The sequence below is a fragment of the Amphiprion ocellaris genome, chromosome 7, assembly GCF_022539595.1.
Source record: "Amphiprion ocellaris isolate individual 3 ecotype Okinawa chromosome 7, ASM2253959v1, whole genome shotgun sequence".
NCBI classification, from domain to species: domain Eukaryota; kingdom Metazoa; phylum Chordata; class Actinopteri; family Pomacentridae; genus Amphiprion; species Amphiprion ocellaris.
The window spans coordinates 5,651,834-5,670,375 of record NC_072772.1 but is presented as its reverse complement, the minus strand read 5'-3'; the positions used below and the strand labels follow the sequence as shown (position 1 = coordinate 5,670,375).

General features: G+C 39.3%; 2 protein-coding genes across 4 annotated transcripts; one reads left to right on the top strand and one right to left on the bottom strand.

Moving 5' to 3' along the window:
- Positions 1-399: 399 nt before the first annotated feature.
- On the bottom strand, positions 400-4,556 carry LOC118469524 (uncharacterized). 2 transcript variants are annotated; one of them, XM_035942825.2, is made up of 4 exons: positions 4,291-4,556; positions 3,520-3,633; positions 2,023-2,065; positions 400-1,829 (listed from the first exon to the last, which is right to left on the bottom strand). In XM_035942825.2, exons 1-4 carry the CDS (start codon positions 4,342-4,344, stop codon positions 1,630-1,632), a joined length of 411 nt encoding a protein of 136 aa, XP_035798718.1. In that variant the 5' UTR covers positions 4,345-4,556; the 3' UTR covers positions 400-1,629. The 2 variants fall into 2 exon arrangements, with proteins under 2 accessions (XP_035798718.1, XP_035798719.1); XM_035942826.2 differs by having other exon boundaries at positions 400-1,766; positions 4,291-4,547.
- Positions 4,557-6,245: 1,689 nt separating this feature from the next.
- si:dkey-202l22.6 (interferon-induced very large GTPase 1) lies at positions 6,246-15,695 on the top strand. Of its 2 annotated transcripts, none has more exons than XM_023297888.3 (4): positions 6,246-6,396; positions 7,523-7,661; positions 9,671-14,666; positions 14,780-15,695. In XM_023297888.3, exons 2-4 carry the CDS (start codon positions 7,619-7,621, stop codon positions 14,922-14,924), a joined length of 5,184 nt encoding a protein of 1,727 aa, XP_023153656.2. In that variant the 5' UTR covers positions 6,246-6,396; positions 7,523-7,618; the 3' UTR covers positions 14,925-15,695. The 2 variants fall into 2 exon arrangements, with proteins under 2 accessions (XP_023153656.2, XP_054868523.1); XM_055012548.1 differs by lacking the exon at positions 6,246-6,396 and adding an exon at positions 7,253-7,378.
- The last annotated feature ends 2,847 nt before the right edge of the window (positions 15,696-18,542 follow it).

The window sequence follows — 18,542 nt, the reverse complement described above, 5'->3', positions numbered from 1 at the left end:
CAGAGTAATGCGGACATAGATTGAGGAAAGACAAACATCAAATATTTAGGTGTTTTAAATTGAATACTCTGAGACCACAAATTAGCTTCCATTTGTGTCTCTTGCATGCCTGAGGAAGTGAAAATTACGAGGTTAAGTCTAAGTCTGTGCAAACTAATCCAAGGCTATCTGCACGCAAGTGGTAAACTGTGAACCAACCCTTTGATATATATGATCTTTAATTTCATGTTAAACCACTGAATTCTAAATGTAACTGAAGGTCATCTACATAATAGACCTTCAGTTTTGTCCTCAGTGCCTGGTTTAAAATCAACAAAATATTAATTTATGGGGTTACAGGGAGGCTGGAGTCTATTTCAGCTGGCATAAAGAGAGAGAGAGACACGAAGCACGCTAAACTCAGTTTAGAATTACCAACTTTATATGTCTGTTGCTGGAAGTGAACATGCAAACGTCATACAGAAACACAGATTTGAACCCAGGACTCTTTTTCTGAAAGGCGACAGTGCCACCCACACACAACAAAATACAACAAATTTGCTGCTTGGGAGCTTAAAAGAGCATTTAAACATTTATTGTTTACGTTGTCTTCAACTTGTCAGCCCCTTATAAAAATCCAAAGTGTTTAAAGTTAAGTGGCAGGTAATTATTTGATTAAATATTGACAAAGTGTAGACTATAACCATGAAACTGTAGAAAATTCTAATACTGTCATTTTGTTTCAAAATCAACCGGTAAAATAATCTTGTTTCTCCTGTAGTGGCAGATTTTATTTTAAACAGTGTTTTTAGCTCAGCTCCAGTTTTACTTCATAATGTTTCTTTTCATCAAATCTTTTCAATCAAGACAAATGCAGCAAGGTTATTTGATTGGTTGCTGCTTTGCTCTGAATGAGCGAACAGCCGCTTATTATTTTGTAAAATTGTGATTACAACAATTATAGTAATGAGCATCTAATTTAATTCAGTGCCTCCATAAAGCCACTTAAAAATTAACGTATTCTTTAAAAAAAAAAAAAAAAAAGAACAGCAAGAACCTGAATGTGGAGTTTTGAGGCTACTATTGCATTATGAATTGAAAATATACTGCTCATTCAAAATGAGATTCAGAAACTAATCAAAACACTAGAGGGCAACATGCTGCTATGAAACAACACATGCTGACAGATGAGTTTATTGAAATGTTTGAACCAAATTTAGTTTGTCAAACAACAGAAATGTTGACAAATGATTTTATTTTTCCACATTTACACACTCAAAACAGTAATAATATATAAATTACAGCATGCTCACAGTCACACACATTCTCACGGTCGCTCTGCCTTTACAACACATCAAAACTATCCATTCAGATATACAGTATATTCACATTTCTGTTCACATAGAATTTTAAATAGTGCATTATAAGCAGTGTTTCAAATGTCAACTAAGTTACTGTTTATTCTGAATCACTAGTCCAGGGAGATATAAATAAATTTGAATGTATGTACATTTGCATATGAACATACATATGCATTTGTGTATGTCATCACAGAGTCCATCTATTTTTTGGTGAATACACACAGGCCAAACTTTCTTCTTGCTGTCTCTCAGACTTGTTCCATCAGCACCACCCTCCCTCTTCATCCGTCTACTTGCCGTTCTTCTGTTTCTTCTGTTGAAACTTCCTGAAATGGGTCTGAATGGTAGCAGCGGCCTTCTCAGCTTCAACAGGGCTGAGCGGAGGAGCAGGAGGTGCAGTGCAATTCCCATTGCTGGCATTGGAGTCTGAGCACGATAGGACACAGGGGATAGCCAGAGAGGCAGAGGCAATAGCCATGGAGACATAGTCTGTAGTAACGGTTGTTCAAACACACGGTTTACATATTAGCCTTTATTGAAGCGGGCTATTTTTCTGATTTAAGTTTTCATGAAGTGTAATTTGACAGTTATTCAAATCAAAGTTTCAGCAAGTTTGTCATTCCAGTCATCACAGCAGAAAAATAGCCAGCATTTAAACAGACTATTTAACACAATTACTTACTCTTTCTATACACGCCTATGCTGTTTCTCCTGAGGCCATCAAACTGCAAATGAAACAGAGCAGCCGAGTGTTAGACGACACAGTAAATCTGAGACACACACTGGCACAGACAGGAAGAAGAAGACAGTATCAGTTGTGCAGACATATGCGAGATGTATCAGATTGCAGTCGGGTATGAAATTTATCAGCGTTGGAATCTTATCTGGAACTGAGCTGAAACATTGTTCACATGCCTCTGACGGTGCAAAAATCAAACACAATGAAAGGAGATAGTCACACGTGAGTTGTGAAATTCTTCCACTGAACTGTACAAAATGTGCTGCACTTAGGGAACAATTGTGGGTTGCGTATGTGTGACTGCACATTGTGTGTGTGTGTGTGTGTGTGTGTCTCCAATATATCTAGAGTTAGAATAATGACCTCAAACACAAATCCCCTTGATTGGGATTACAGCTCAAGCAGAGCAGCGGCAGGGAAGCCAGAGGCTGAGGACTGGACCAGCTTAGCATGCTTACCTGCCAGTTTGGCTCTGTGCCTGTGATCAGTCCTACACACCGGCTCCACCACCTTGTCGGAGAGCTCTACTCTTTCCTTCTTTCACCAGAGAAGTTATTAGGAATTAACAGTGTGGCCATTCTAAGACATGATAAGCATTTCTCTACTTTCTCTGTTTTGTCTCTCTGCTTACCATCTTACTGCTGATGTGTTCTGTCCCTTTCTCATCTCGGTGTTTGTCTGCTCAGTTAACCACCAGAAGTTCACTTTCTGCTTTAGTCTATTTTTTTCTTCATCTTTCTTGGGCAGAAGTAACCTTCAAACCTGTTGTGCCAAACTGACAAAACAGCACAGCAAATCTACAGAGAGGTGGAGCACAAATATTAATGCTCAGGGCATCAGATATGTTCACTGGACTGGAAATGTGCTTCTTTACTCAGGAATTCATAGTGAAAGCCTGATCTGTGTTCAAGTTCAAGTTGTTGATTCACTGATACTGATTCACTGGAGGCAAAAAGGCCTGAACTCAACATTATTTCACTTTTATTATTAGGTTTTACTTATATTCTTTGAATGCAGTGGCACCAAAAGTCATGTCTGTCTTGTAAATCACATTCCTTCCATGTGCAGCCCTCCAAGGAGACAAACGTGGAACATGTGACCAGCTAATACGCTCACATGCTGAGTCAAGATTGACTGCTGAACTTTCCACCTGCTCTGTCTCCCCAGCAGATAACGGAGGATTAATAAGGCGAATTTAAGAGTAAAACTTGCAGCCACAAACTGCAGGAAGATGTCGCTTGTCAACCACCGACCAACATTGCTGTGAAAATGTGAGCCACTCAGTGTCAACAAGAAAGAAAGGATGTGGTTATAGGTGATAACTCAGTCATGTATGAAGTCAAGTTAAATTAACTGTAAGAAATCAAGTGCCTTTGTGTGTCAACATGGTTTTGTGTGTTACAGCAACGATGCTGAGGTACAGATCTGGTTCCAACTAACCTCTTCTGCTTTACTGCTCCTCCGGCTGTGTGACACAGAGTGAACCTGCCAAGGCAGCGGCTGAGACACCATGTAAGGCAAAGGTTCCTGTTGCTGTGCAAATCGCATGCCTATCTGTAAGTGAAAATGAGGTTGGATTAGAGGTGACAATATGTGCGTCAAAGTGGGAAAGATAAACCGCGTCATTAGTCATCTCTATTCTTTCTGTGTTTATTTATATAGTGCGTCTTCACAGCACAAGTCATCTGAGGGCACTTCACACAGGAAGGTCAGGACCTTTCAATGTGATCAGAACTTACATTTTACAGACTCTAGATGTGAAGGCCTGTTTTTCTTTGGGTGGTAATTGATTTTTTGCTATAAACTTTCAACACTTTACAGAAACCTGACCATTGGAAAATACAAAAAAAAAACATACTAAGATATTCAGCTGAGATAAATGTTGTATTAATTACATCTGGAAGCTTTCAGTATAAACCTAATTAATATTTGACACTGACAGCCTGTTTTAGCATCATCCTATTCACCTTTTGTTGCCATCTATATAAACCTGATTTATCTTTGACACTAGCAACCCACTGCGTGAGTTTGATGTGATGGTTACAGCAAAAACAACTGATGGCAAATCACATTAAAATGCAATTCAGTTCCAAACACACATCATTAAAAGAAAATTGGACATTTGATAAACATACTAGACTTTTGAGTACTAGTTTAATGAAATAACAATTAAGATATTTTTTAAGCCATCTATGAGCATAATCATCTTACCGATTCTACCACTCTGACCATCATGTACATGGCAGTTAGCATGGTGATCAACATCTTGATCAGTATTCCTCTGGTGTCTTTATTGATCCTGAATGTTCTCCTTGGTTTGCAGTTGTTTTCCTCAGTCCTGCTGAAGGAAAGTTAAATCCACACAGGAACAGGTCCGAGTGATCAGGGATGCGCTGCAGCAGGGGCTGCTCAGGGGAAGGACAGTTGAACACAGTGTTGAGTCTGTCCACTCGCACAAGTCTCACAGGTACGCACAAACACCCACACTTCATTCTCACAGCCTTTGGCACACGAGGGTAAGACTGCTAAAGAGCTTTGCAGGACAGAAATAGAGAGGCAGTAATCTTTTCCTCTGCACAACACTTATCCCTCAGGTGTGCTCACATCGTTTCAGCATAAGCTTCTCTTCAGACGTGTAGGATTTTAAAAAAAACATTATTGATAATGAACTGTGCATATCGTTTTATTTTACTTCTAGTTCATATACATTTCATGCTGATTATACAAGTCCAGGTGTTATGTTAGTGGGAATCAGAATCAGCTCCCGAACAGAATAACACTGTGACACATTGGCACAACCTCTTAGTAAGACACTCTTTTAGAAAAGTTTATAAGTTCCCGCTAATATATTTAATAATGGTTAATAAGTCATTGTCCCTATAATTTACACATCATGTCTAAATCTTCAACAAGTCATTGGCCTATTTGTGAAAAATCTCTTTCCTGGTATTTATCCTGTTTACTTGGTAGTAAAGTGCTTGGAAATGTTGGTAATCCATGAATAAATGCTTGATAGGTTGATCATAAAATAGATTTTTTTAATAGAGCCTGAGAGATTTTTCAAAACCTAGCAACCCAAAAGTTGCTCTTAATGGTTTTAAGCTTTGATAAGGGATTTATTAACCATCATCATAACTTACAGCTCACACACCTAGAAAGTAGCATCAACATACAAAAGCATTAAGTTGGCTGGTGATGGCTTTAGATTTTAAAAAGTGGAACTCTGAATAGACTAATGTAATCTTATTCATGATATTTATTTAAAATTCAAATGCATAATGAAAATCTCATCCTGGCTGTGTATTTTATGCTCACATCAATACTGGAAAAATTTTGTCTTTATGAGAAGGGGAGGCAGGCAAATTTGATAGAATCCATCTCTGCAAATTGGTAAGCAGTTCTTCAGCAACAATGTCTGCATGTATTACGGATAAATGTTGTGTTTTTAGTCCAAATATACAAATAAGGCTACATTTATTAACAAAACATGTATGTTTTTTGAATGTCCATGAGTCTGGGTTATATTTAGCAGTTTATTATTTAACATTGCTTTTGTGTTTTTAATTGTTGCTGTTTTTTGCTGTCATTGTTTTACTGTATGTGATTAATAGCTGGATATTAAAATGAAAGTTAGAGCATGGATTATTGCATCTATAGGTTCATACTTGAATTTCTCATTCTGGAACAAATGTCCTCTCTGTTCCACAGAGTCATTGAAACTTGCTCTAAAATGATGGCAAATGCACAAATATATTTTAAGTTCAGAGTAAAAGTGTTATGTTTCAGAGTTTCTACAAAAAACATGAGGCTCGAGGGAATAAATTATAGCAAAGAAAATAGGCTCTTTATGAAAAAAGAGAGCATCAGTATGCCCGTTATGTCCTAATCATAATCAGATAGACCTATATCTGTGAGATCACACATGACTAAGGCTTTTTGTGCGTCATTGCCTGGAGCCTCGCCTCTGTCCCCGGCAGACCAATGCTAATCCTTCAGGCAAGTGAAGTGAATACACTTAATCAGCCTGCGCACTGTAAAAGACTCGCACTCACCACTTTTATCAAGATTGAATGTCACGTCTGTCATGTAAAGAATTCTTTACATAATCACTAATGTCATGTGTTTGCTCTTGCTTGCGTGTTCCCTGATTTGAGCCTCTGTGCGTACGTGTGATGTTCATTTGGGATTAGATAGATGTGCAGGTATGTGTTTCATCACTGAACAGACAGATATAAGAGCTCTGCTGACAGAGACACTGGTGACTGGCGACACATTTGAGGGATTTCTTTTGCAGAGCAAATATATAAGACGAATTAGGTAAGAAGATTCTGATTTTAATGAAAAAAGTTCACAAAGATGTAAAGATGCATGCATTAATGACCTATATATTTGTCTTTGACAGATTATACGTGAAACAGAATATTTATTGCTTGAAAAGAAATATATATTGTGTAGAAAACTATGTAAAACTGCATTTACAATGTGGCAGAGTCTGAAGAGCTAAAAGCAAAGATTTTACCCAAACTGGATTTCAGTACCTAAAGTATTTGTTCTTATTATTTCCACAAGAAAATGCATTGATTTAAAAGCAAAATAGTTACAAAGGAGGAGTAAATCAGTAACTAATGAACAGCTAACACCTTTCTGACAAGCTACTAACAAACTGATAGATGTCAAATAATGTATATTTCATCTTTGCACATATTTTTTGTTTTTTGAATCGATTCATTATTGATTTCTCTGGCTAATTAATAGTTACCAACTTAGTGCTAACAGTCACAGGTTACATTTTACTGCACAATTACTACTTTTAATTTAAGTACACTCTACTACTTCTGTGCTTAACTTAAAAAGACTCTTATTTTGTCATAAGTTTCATTAACTTACAAATTGTACATATTGTATTCTCGCTTATTTTTACCACCTCATGCCAGTTGCTTGCAGTAATATTCTTGCTTTTCAACAATATTTGCTCAAAGATAGGCATTAACTGAGAAACTGTGAGCTTCAAGCTGTAAAATGGTGAAACTAAAAGGGTGGTCACCTCAATGCTGAGCTATCAGCGGTGTGCTTTATCTTGCTGACAGTCTGCTGATCTATCTGAGAGGAGGCCATTATGTCAGCATTTCGTGTTCAGTTTGGATCAGGTTTTATTGTAGGGAAGAGCAAAATGAAAGAGGGAGGACAGTCTTGCTTCAGTGAAGCCTTTCAGGAAGATAAAAGTCAAGAAAAACCAGCCTTCCCCGTACTTTCCACACTGAGCAGCCCTTTGAGAGAGCATGCATTCTCTGTCTCTATTGTAAGCAGGACAACAGAGGTTTCCACATTTGTAGATTCATGTTGTATTAGTGGCTTTGGGCCAAAGAAGATTTTGATAGTGCTGCGTTTGTGCTGTCTGTTGTATGCCAGTAATGTTATTAATATAACTTATCTTAAATTACAGGGTTCCAGTCAACACTCTACACTTCTGGTGATGTGGCTGACCAGGGAAGAAAAGGTCATTTTAAACAGAGAGTAGAGGCACTCAGCAGGATTCATCATGTCAGTCAAGCTTCCCAAGAGACTGAGCAGCAGGAAGAAAAGTATGTTTCTTTCTTTATTCAGTTATTTGACTTTGAAAGACCTTTTATTTCAGTTTACCTGAGTATGTTGTAGGTAATACATTGACATGTTGAAAATGAGTGAAGGACTGTTGTGTGTACAGACACTGTAGTAGTCTCAATGCCATTTACTCTACAAGACTTTGTTACTCATCTACATTATCTTGTGTTTTAATATATTGACCTATTATGAAATAATCATAGACCTTCTTCTTTACGTCCAAAGGATTTGTGGAATAAATGAGCGGTGATCACCTTTGTGAATAAAGGTCAAGGTTTAATGAGAACCTATACCTCTAATTACAATTATGAAGGGAGGCCCACATGCAGACATAAATGGTCCCAAGAAATAATTTCTTGTTCTTAAGCTTGTGGCAGTAGCACCATTTGGAGGGCTCAGATCTTATTAACCTGAGCTAAAATAGTAGGGCGAGTATGACTGTCGGTTTTTCCTCTGTTTTGATGATCATGTTAGTTGTCCAGACAAATCAATGGCCAACACAGACTCTATTGACGGACAGATGTGTCTATGTTTCCCCTAAACCTCAGCTGTCAAAGTAAAGGGTATGACTAATAATGGTTTTTGTGCTTACAACAAACATGATAAGAGAAAAAAATGTTAATGTGTCAAGGTTTATCTCGGAGTTCTGCTCATTCCATTAAGGAAGACAGAAATTAATTTGCACTGACCACTACAGACGCCTTCTGTGACTGTTCTGGCTTTGGGAACAAAATGAGCTGAAACTTGCCAGGCAGGAGGGATGTGTTTGGATGAAAGCACAGCAGTACTGAATGTTTTAATGTGTTTACTCATTAATGGTAATTGGGGTGGTTGCAACACATGTAAATTTTGATAGCAAGGGCATCAATGGATGGTCTGTTCAAGGGAAATGCTGCTGCTTTGAGTTCAGGCGAGACCCTGAGGTCAAACGTAATGCACTGTTAGCTTCAGGGATAACGTGCCTTTTTTGTTAATAAAAGGTTAATAACTTAACTTAATGATCTGTTATATACATCCATCAGTATTGTGTACTTCCCTCCTCCTGCTGCCAAAATCACACTGACTTGTCAGGGCATAAACTCAGGATTTTTGTGGGTGTCCAGTGTTTTCTGGCACAGGGACATTGGCCTTGGTTTCTTTAAGTCCTTTGGGTTGTAGGGTGGGGCCCTCATGGATCTGGCTTGATCTGGCTTTGCCATGCGGTGGGGTGCATTTACCTGCTGCAGGAATCCACTGTCTCTTTTTGTGCAAGAGCATTTAGGAGGGTGATACTTATCAAAACAACATCCGCATAAATGCCACGACCCAAATGATCAATGTTTATCACTCCATCTGTTTTATCATTGATGCCAAATGATGCATAACTGCAGATTATATATAACAATAACAACAATATATGAATTTCTACTTTTTTCTTTTTTTTAAAGAAAGGCCTCTTGTAACTCCTGATTAAAATCAGACATTTGAAAATTATATAGAAAACAAATTCACTGAGTGATCTACCTGCATTCTCACTGAGATCTGAGATTGGTTTGTTGCCTGATATGTTCCCCTGAGAGGCTTCTAGACTTGCATTATCTGTGAAGGTTGTAGCATTTGCAGTCTTTGTGGTGTTTGCCATTTCAATTATACTTGAAGGAGAGTCTTTCAGTGACAAAATAGTAGTTGTATTTGACTTGGAGATGTATTTTTAGGCCTGTAGTGTTTGCAGTTGGTACATTTTTGAACATCTTTTTAATCAATATTTTAGTTTAGAGAGTATAAATAATCACTGCCATTGAAAAATTGTTTGCTTGCAGTTAGTCAACATAGGCTTTTATGAAGTGTGATTGGATTTTTTTTAGCCCTGCATGCCAAATGAGAGACATTAGTTCTGTTTAGGTTTTTTTTGCCAAGTAATACAAAATTGTATTTTACACCCGAGTAGAACTACAAGTTAAGAAATGTAACTCATACACGGCCTAATAATTGCTGTGTTTTCTCCAACCAGAACCTCCAAAGGACAATGTCCAGACTGATGTTCTCCATAAGCTTGGCCTGGAGGCCTGCAGGACTACACCACTGGACCCAGCATCTATGTTAGACATCAGTACTTGGACTCTGGAAAACCACACTCCTCTAGAGCCAAAGGATCTACCAAATACTTTCCTCCGACGCCTTTGGCTGCTTAGCCGAGATGCCCGGAGTCCTTGTTGTCAGCATCTAAATGATGCTCTAAACAATAACAAATCACCTGAGGAGATGCTTGGTGGCTCTGGAGGAGAAAACCAGGGTGTCATCAACCCCCTTGATCTAGTAGCAGCTGTCTTTATGTCTGCCAACACTTTCCTTCAGCAGGAGATAATTACACGAATGGCACAATGCCAGTTTGCTGTCCCTCTGGTCCTTCCAAACATAGATCCAGAAAAACCCAGTCACTTCCTACTTTGGCCTTTACGAGCAGTCATGAGCCAATGGAAGTCTCACACTCAGGATAACAACAGCAGAGTCCAAGAAGGAGATTTGGCAACAACATGCATGCCAGTAGTTTCTTGCATGAAACTTGGTAATTGCAGTGTCTCCAAGTCACAGGTGCTAAACCATGTCCTAAGTGGACTCAGATCTGACAGTGAAACATTTCTCCACAGGAGGATGGATGGAGGGCAGCTGCCTCGAAGACTGTCCAATGGCCTGGTAGAGGTTGGATGGTCCCTACCCACCGGTGATATTGTCAGGGATATTTTTCCTGTCCCTGTAGCCATCGTCAATCTACGTGGCGATGCCAGTACACATGAAAAATGCCTCAGCCTTTTATGTCAAGCATCTTCAGCTGTAGTAATTTTCTGTGGGGATCTTAGAGAGAAAGACAAACAACTTCTTGCTTTCTGCAAAGATACAGCAAGCAAACTGATACTGGTTGATCTTGCAGACACTAAGAGAAATGAGAATAGAGTTGTGGCGTTTGTTGGTGAGAACCTTGAAGATGACATGGAGCTTTCCAAAGGGCTTGCACTTACAGGAAGAGGTTTGAGTGAGGAGGAACTGGCTAATAAGCTTTGTGACACGCTGAAAAATATGCTACCAGATGAACTGACACTTGTTACACTAGAGGCAGCAGCAAAATTAGCAGTGGAGATTGGCCTAAATGTGGATGAAGGCTCAGTCTGTAAAAAGGCAATGGCCAAAGTGGAGGAAATGTTGAAAGGTTTAGATGAGGGATCTGCTGAATTTAGGCTGAAACAGCTTCCTTTGCAGGGACATTTGTGGACCAAACTGGCAGAACTGGAGAAAGAGGAGAGTAAACAGAGAAAAGAAGGTAAAGATACTGACCCCAAAATAAAAAAGGCCAAGAAAGATATTTCGGCTGAATTGAGCAGCTACAAAATGACCCCAGCTATGAAGATTTTCACTGATGCTCTTTTCACCACAGACAAAGTAGAGAGGACTTATTTTCTCAGTTGGATCAAACTGAGGCTTCAGCTGATGCAAACTGAAAAACAAAACAGTTCACAAGATCTGCTCACAGATCTGCCGACAGAAAAGACAAATGGCATGCCTGAACATTCGGATGACCTCAGAGACAGCGATAGTTTCTGCACAGATTCATCATTTGAAGAGGAAACTGAAATGCAGAATGAAGATGCTGGATTGCAAGTTTCCCAGCAACAGTGTGAAATAGAGGAAGAGTTGCAGAATGTTTTGCAGTCCACAGAAAAGACCATAGAACCACCTTCACATCAGGAAGACCATCTTGAGTCCATACAAGACCCAGTGCAGGTGTTAAATGTGGCATCAGATGAAACAGAGATTCAAGGTGAAGAAATTACTGAAAGCAAAGACTGTCTGGAAGAACAAATTTCCCATCTAAATTCTGAGGACCAAAGTTTTCATTTAGAGGCTGGAGAAAATGGCACTTTGAGCTGCCAAGACAATCAGCCACATGAACTAGAGCTGACAGTTTCTGAGTCAGTTTCGTCTTCTTCTGCCAAACAACAAACATCCCTCAATATTTCCTTTGAAAATCAAGTAGCCTCATGTTCACAATCTTTTGAACCCAGTCCATTCTCACTGGGGCTTGAGCACTTCCTGCGTGAGATGGGTCTCATTTTTGAGTTAACCCACATCAGTCCCGGCAGCGGGAGCCACAATGTGTTGCGTCTCCCCAGCTTAGCAGCAGATCTTCTTCTCTACGGTATTCCACTTGAACTAATGGATGGAGATGCCTCAAATATCCCCATCCACTGGCTGAGCTCTGTCTTTGCAGAGCTCAAACATCGCCTACCTCAGGAACAGTGTAGGACCAGAGCGCTGACAAACCTTGGCATTCATCATGCCAGGAATGCTGAAGTTCTTTCTGCATTGTTTGGGGTGAAATTCCCAGAAGGGCGGAAAAGATCCACTCGTGGGGTGTATATGGCCGCCCTGTGTCTCCCTGACAATCTTAGAAAAGACATGGAGTGTGATTTTCTGTTGCTGATTGATGTAGAAGGACTCTGCTCGGTCCCACTAGACAACAAAAGAAATGCACTGACCCACGACAATGAGATGGCCACTGTTGCAGCAGGACTGAGTGATGTTTTAATGCAGAACATTTCATCACATGCCAGTTGTGAGTTTGAAACACCCTTCACCATCATAGTTAATGCTCTCCTGCGCATCAAAGAATCTGGCTCCATGCCCATTTGCCAACTTCTGCTCCAGGATGAAAGAATTAACAGCCTATTACAAGCCTCACAGTTGCGCCATGTTTCTGAAATGCTTCAGATTGAGACTGGGGACAGCGAGACTAGCAGTGTTGAGAAATACTCTACAAACATGGCAACATGCTCCACCTGTGTCAGAGGGCCTTGGTCCAATATGTCTCTCTCTGAACCAGTGGATACACAGTACAGTACGGCTATGTTAAAGCTCAAGAAAAACCTCTTTGAGGCATTGAAGGATTGCACAACTAAGTCTAAAGCCTCAAGCCTGCCTGAATTTACCAGACGTTTATGTGCTGTTTGGGATTCAGTGAAAGCAGAATCCTTCACTATTGGTTTGCAAAATACAGAGATAGCTTTAGCATTTTCTTTATTATGCACAGAGTTTTCCATGTGGGTGGATGGTTTTCTGGAAAACATTGAGAGCTGGCTAATGGGGGCAGCAAAGAAAATCTTTGACACAAAGGCAAAAGCATTGGACACTGCAGTCCGAAATGAACTTCTGAGTGAACTGAAGAATGAAGCCAGAGAGGAAGTTAAAACAGAGATGAACAAAGTCAGGTCAAGAGTTGACGCCTACTTGATGCAAGATGACCTCAAAATGAGCTCTGAAACATTCAGGCCAGTCCTAATGAGCAATATAGCTAACCTCCAGGATCGAGTAACTGAAGAAATCATACTAAAGTTGGAGACAGTCAATGAGAGTCACTGTTCTTCTACACAGCTAAAAATTTTTGAGACCTTACTGGGAAAAGAACAAGAGTCCAAGCTACAAGCTCTGGTAGAGAAAAGCAGGTCTACAAAAGTTCTCCTACAAGATACAGAGATAGAAGAAGAGTTTGAGGGTGTGTGGAGTAAGACTTTATCCAACTTTGACTTCAGGCCTTCAGAAAAAGACAATATTACTGCAAGAGTGGCAGAAATTCTGAAACAGAATCTAATCAGCCGTGGCCTCCAGAAACACATGAAAAAGCTTGAAATCACAGGCCAAAGTCAGACCGACAGCTTCCAGGTTTATGATGAGCATTTTGGATACCGCAGCAGATTAAGACACATGTTTGAAGACAACAACCGGCTCCAGAGGTTAGGAGCTCAAGAGGTAGCATGCAAAATCATAGAGGAATACAATCAGTTTGTGGCAGATAAATGTAGCTTAACAGCAGACTTCTCTGACAGCTACATTACAGAAATATTAGAAAATGTTGAAAAAGCTTTGAAGGAAAAATCCATGGATATCAGATCAGCTTTTGAAGTGGATCTAAAAGTTCATCTGTGTAACGCTGCATGCCAGGACTTTCAGAAACTGCATGACCGCTATGCAAAGGACAGAGAACTTTTGACAGTAATCACAGCAAACAAAGGAATGTACGTGGCAGAATTTATCTACCGCTTCAGGAAGAGAGACGAGTGCCAGAGGGTGGCCAATGCTTTTAGCTCCATGGTCATCAAACCCACAGTGATGGGCTACATCAATAGACCACTGGGGATGCAGATTGCAGAAGAGATTCGAGCTAAAGCACAGCAGTTTAAGTCCCCACAAGCTTTCCATCAAAGCTTGCTGGAAGAACTGATTAAAAGAGACTGCTTTGAAAGCTTCCTTGAATACTTGCTTTCCTGTGACAACTTCAGACGACAGAAGATCCAGGAGACAGTGGTTGCTCATCTCTCCAAATCAACCAACTTAAATAAACAGAGGCAACAGAGACTTGGAGATATTGTAGGAAAGATTGCAACTGCAATAAGCCAAACAGCAGAAGGTACCAATGGAGTACTGAGTGATACAAAGCCACTGCTGGAGAGAGCGTGTCTCATTTTGGAGAAAGATGGGGATGTGGATGTCAACAGGGATTCTCTGATTGGACCTGTGTTCAGTATCACCACAGAATGGGATTGTTTTGTTAAATGTTTAATGGAGTTACTGGCTACAATGCGATTGGATCTGGCCCAAGAGTTCTCCCAAAATGTGGACGTGCCCCAGCTTCTGCACAGCCTTCCAGTTCAACCCCAAGACTCCCTCTTCAACAGAGTGAGAGGCTGTGACAAGCAGTGTCCTCACTGCAGAGCTCCCTGTGAGGAGGAGGGGGTGGGACATGACGTTCACAAAGCTTTGTTCCATCGGCCCAAAGGCATGCTGCCTTATGACTCCTGTTCTATGTCCTGTACCGGTTTCCTTGAAAACATGGGCAAGAGCAAACTAGACCAGAACCAGGACACACAAGGTACATCCAAAGACCTCCAATCTCTGGGCCCAAACTGGACCATCTCACCTGATGACTCAAACAGCCAGAAAGCCAGTAACTACTGGAGGTACTGTGTAATTTATTAATACTTGAATATAGCTCTGCCAAATGTTAGCATATGTATACATTTGTTCACATGTTGTCCTGAATACAATGAACAAAATATTCTTTATTTTACAGGTACGTGTTGGTGAGGTTCAATGAAAAGTTTGCAGAAGAATTCAAACAGGAACCAGCACAGATTCCTGATGAGTGGAAGACAATCACTCAGCAGGAGGCCTTAGACAGTCTGAAGGAAATGTTCCTGAACAGACAGGGTTGCTGAAATGATGCATGCAAGTCAACTCAAAATTCACATTTTTCATATTTGAAAAAGTACAATGCAATTGTCCAGCAGCAGACTCTACACAGAAATGTCAGCCATGTTAATAATATATATCTGACGCGGTTCATCAAACACCTCAAGCTTGACACCTCTGACTTAAATTGGATGCTGCATAAGGACTGTTCAGTGCTACGTGCTGTCTTTATTGTTCTCTATGTAACATTTTCTAATCAGGGTCATAATGGGGGAAAAAACATTCATGGTGCTGATTATGTGAACAGATCATTTTTCTGTTATTTTCTTTTATTTATTATTATTTCCCTAATAATAAAGTATGTTTTGTGTAAATCACTGTTTTGTACTTTAAATATTAGATGTGTTAGCTCCTTATTATCCCACTTTTTTCTACTATTTCTCACTATGAAACAATAAGGAAAATGTATTATCATGGATTTAAAACCAACCAATGTCAAGATCATAGCATAATAAAAATAGTTCAACTTTTCAACATTTGTATGTTAAAAAATAATTTAAGTTTATGTACATTTATAGAATAGCAGAAATATTATCTGCTCCAGAATAACATCTTATATTTATAAAGTGATTTTTAATATACAACAATAGTAAGTTTTTTTAAATTCTATATTCAGATACATAGGTTAGGATGCCACACTTTAACCTGAAGATGTTATCAAATTTAAGTGAAACTAATTCTAAACATGTAAGTGGAAATATTAAAATGTCAAATAAAAAAGGGGGAGAAAAAGTCTATTTCTTGGCTTCATTTGAATTACCTGCTAAAATTTAGTCCACGTGTCTCACCTTATATTCTTTCGTTTTGGGGTGTAGGTGTGTTAAAGAGTTTCCTTTGAAATATTATTCATTTAGATGGGTTTGATCTGGGGGTTTTATTGTGTAAATTCCCAAAGGGCACACTGTAGGATTGTGTGCATCCCAAATATTTAGAGACGGTTTCTGGCATACAAATTTCAGATAGCAATGTCATTTGCTAGCAAAGTGAGCGTGCACACATGATTTGTCTTTTGATCTTGCCAGGTTAAGGTCATACATACATATAAATTCTCATTCTGGTAGCAGTGGCAGAATCGTCTAACATGATTCATTAACAGCTTTCCATTGTGGAACTATGGAAGGAAGTTTGCATGTCCCAGTTTAGCTAATCGGAGGAAACGTTGCCTTTCATTGTATCAGATGGACACTTCAGTGACCTCTATCAGCATCAGTGAAATGAGGAGGATGAATGTATGAAGTATAGAGGGAAAATCAATGGTGAAATCCACAAGAGGGCAATGTAGGATGGAGGAATTCCAGACAGCTCATTCACATGGAACAACAAGATTCAGTGGTAATCTGCTATTCCTTACTCAATCAATAAATTCATTATTTGTCTATTTGTCCATCAATCCTACTTGGACAGGATATTTTAAGAAGATTTATTGCTTTCACAGCTGTGGCTTACTCTGTAAAGCCAAGCAGCTGAGAGCAATTTGCAGCAGATCTTAGTTCACTTTAGAGGATCTAAAAGTCCTGAAACCTGTTTCATTAGTGAATTTACGTGCCCACCTTCCTTTCCCCTCAGCACTTTGATGAGGGGATGCTGCTTTTCCTGCCAAAGGTCAGAGATGCCTCCATTTTACCTATATATTAGCTGTGCAGTTCAGCAATTTATATTTCCATGTACTCACTGATTTTTTTCCCTCCACTTCTTTGATGTGAAAGTGGTTTCATCCTCTACATGAATACAAACACAAGTGCTGTTTATTACTATTCAGCTGAAAGGATTTCTTCCAGTTGCTTTTTAAGATACAATGGCAGATTACAGTTCAAAGTGAAATGCTTTTCAGAGTAAGTAAACAAAAACTATGCAGGCGAAACAGCAAGTGACAACCTAATATGGGAAGAAATAGAGTAACCTCCAACTAAGCATAAAGGTACAGAGCTTTTATTAAAGATACGTGTTTGATAATCTAAGAAAAATGAAAAACAGATGGGAATGTTGTTGGTTTGACTGTATTTTCTCATATATCAAAGACTGACACAAACTGAAAGATGGGAAACTAATAACGGATAAATGATCTGGAAAATTACTGTATAGCTTGTCAGAGGGTGATCTGTGAATGCATGTACAGACTGTTCTGGCAATCCATCCATTCGTGGAGACATATCACTCAAATCCACAGACATGAACCTTTGTTGATGTTGGATGAAAAGTCAGAAGCTCACCAAAGTCATTAAGATTTATGGTCTGAACATAGTGACTCTATGCAGGTTTCTGCCATTCCATCAGTAAATGTTTAGACCGGATAAGTGAAAACTCTGACCTGCTGGTGACCCTGTGTAGAGAAAAGGTTGGAGATCACCAAAGGCAATTGGATTTCTCCTCAGCGGACCAAAACTGTCTGTGCTACAATTCATCTGAAAGACTGGCATGTTTTAGTAAACCGGTGTATATAAAATACTGTCTACAAAGAGATACTGTATTTAAAGTATAGTTATAGAAAATGCTCATTTTCAACTTATGGGAAATCTTTGAAATCCTAATGTACAATCAGACTGAGAGAAATAAGCGGCAGCTCTGCAGACAGGAAGGCAACTTCTGGGTAACTAAAGAAAGATGGTCATTCTGATACAGGATCTGCAAAGCTGTAGAATAAACACCAACAGAGCTGAAAGCTATTGCAAATCTCAGCAGTAGTAGTATCAGCTGTCCACAGAGAAAGTGAAATCAGCAGTTCTCCGTATGTAGCGACTTCTATCCTTATCCTCCACCTTCTCTGGACATGACAATATTTGTCTATCACTTAGATTTAACTGCTGCTACCCTTTGGAACAACAGTATCATAGTAGCAATTTCAGCAAACCCCTTTAGTCTGCGGCTTGACTACTACATCAAACAAACAAGCATGTTGTCCAGTGGGGAGAACGAACAGTGTATTGTAATGCAAGGACTTAATGTATTATTATTTTTCGTCCAAAACAACCGCATTTTTGAGGGCCTAAATATGCTCAAAAACTCAGAGAAATTTGCACACACATCAGAACTGGTGAAAAATGTTATATTTTAAATCCACACATACAACAGTATTTAAAGTTCAGCAGGTTCTTTTTTTTTTAGTTGTCACTTCGGCAGTATGTGAGAAAAATCCTCTTACGCAGGTATTAATCTCCTTTCAGCCACATACTGATAAGTTTGCCTTGCTAGCAGCTCGCTTGACTCATTCCACTATTTCATTTTTACACACACACACACAAACAATCCGACAACAGAGGTGGCACAGAGTGTACACTATAGACTACAAAGCAAATCATTTCCATCTGCTGATCTAATCTGTGTTACATTTGCAATATGATAGTCTGCAGTGAAGTGCACTGAGGAGACTTACCTCAAAAGCAAAGACAGAGGAGAGAAAAGAAAGACTTCTCATGGATGTAACATTTGCAGGCATGATTTGTGAACATCTACCAGAACACTAAACTGTAGCTGTTTATATATTTGTATATTTAAATATCCAACATGGTTAAAATGATTGCTGTAGCTTTGCTTATTTTTTACACAATCAGTCTTATACTAGTGCTGCTGAAGTATAAATAAGAACT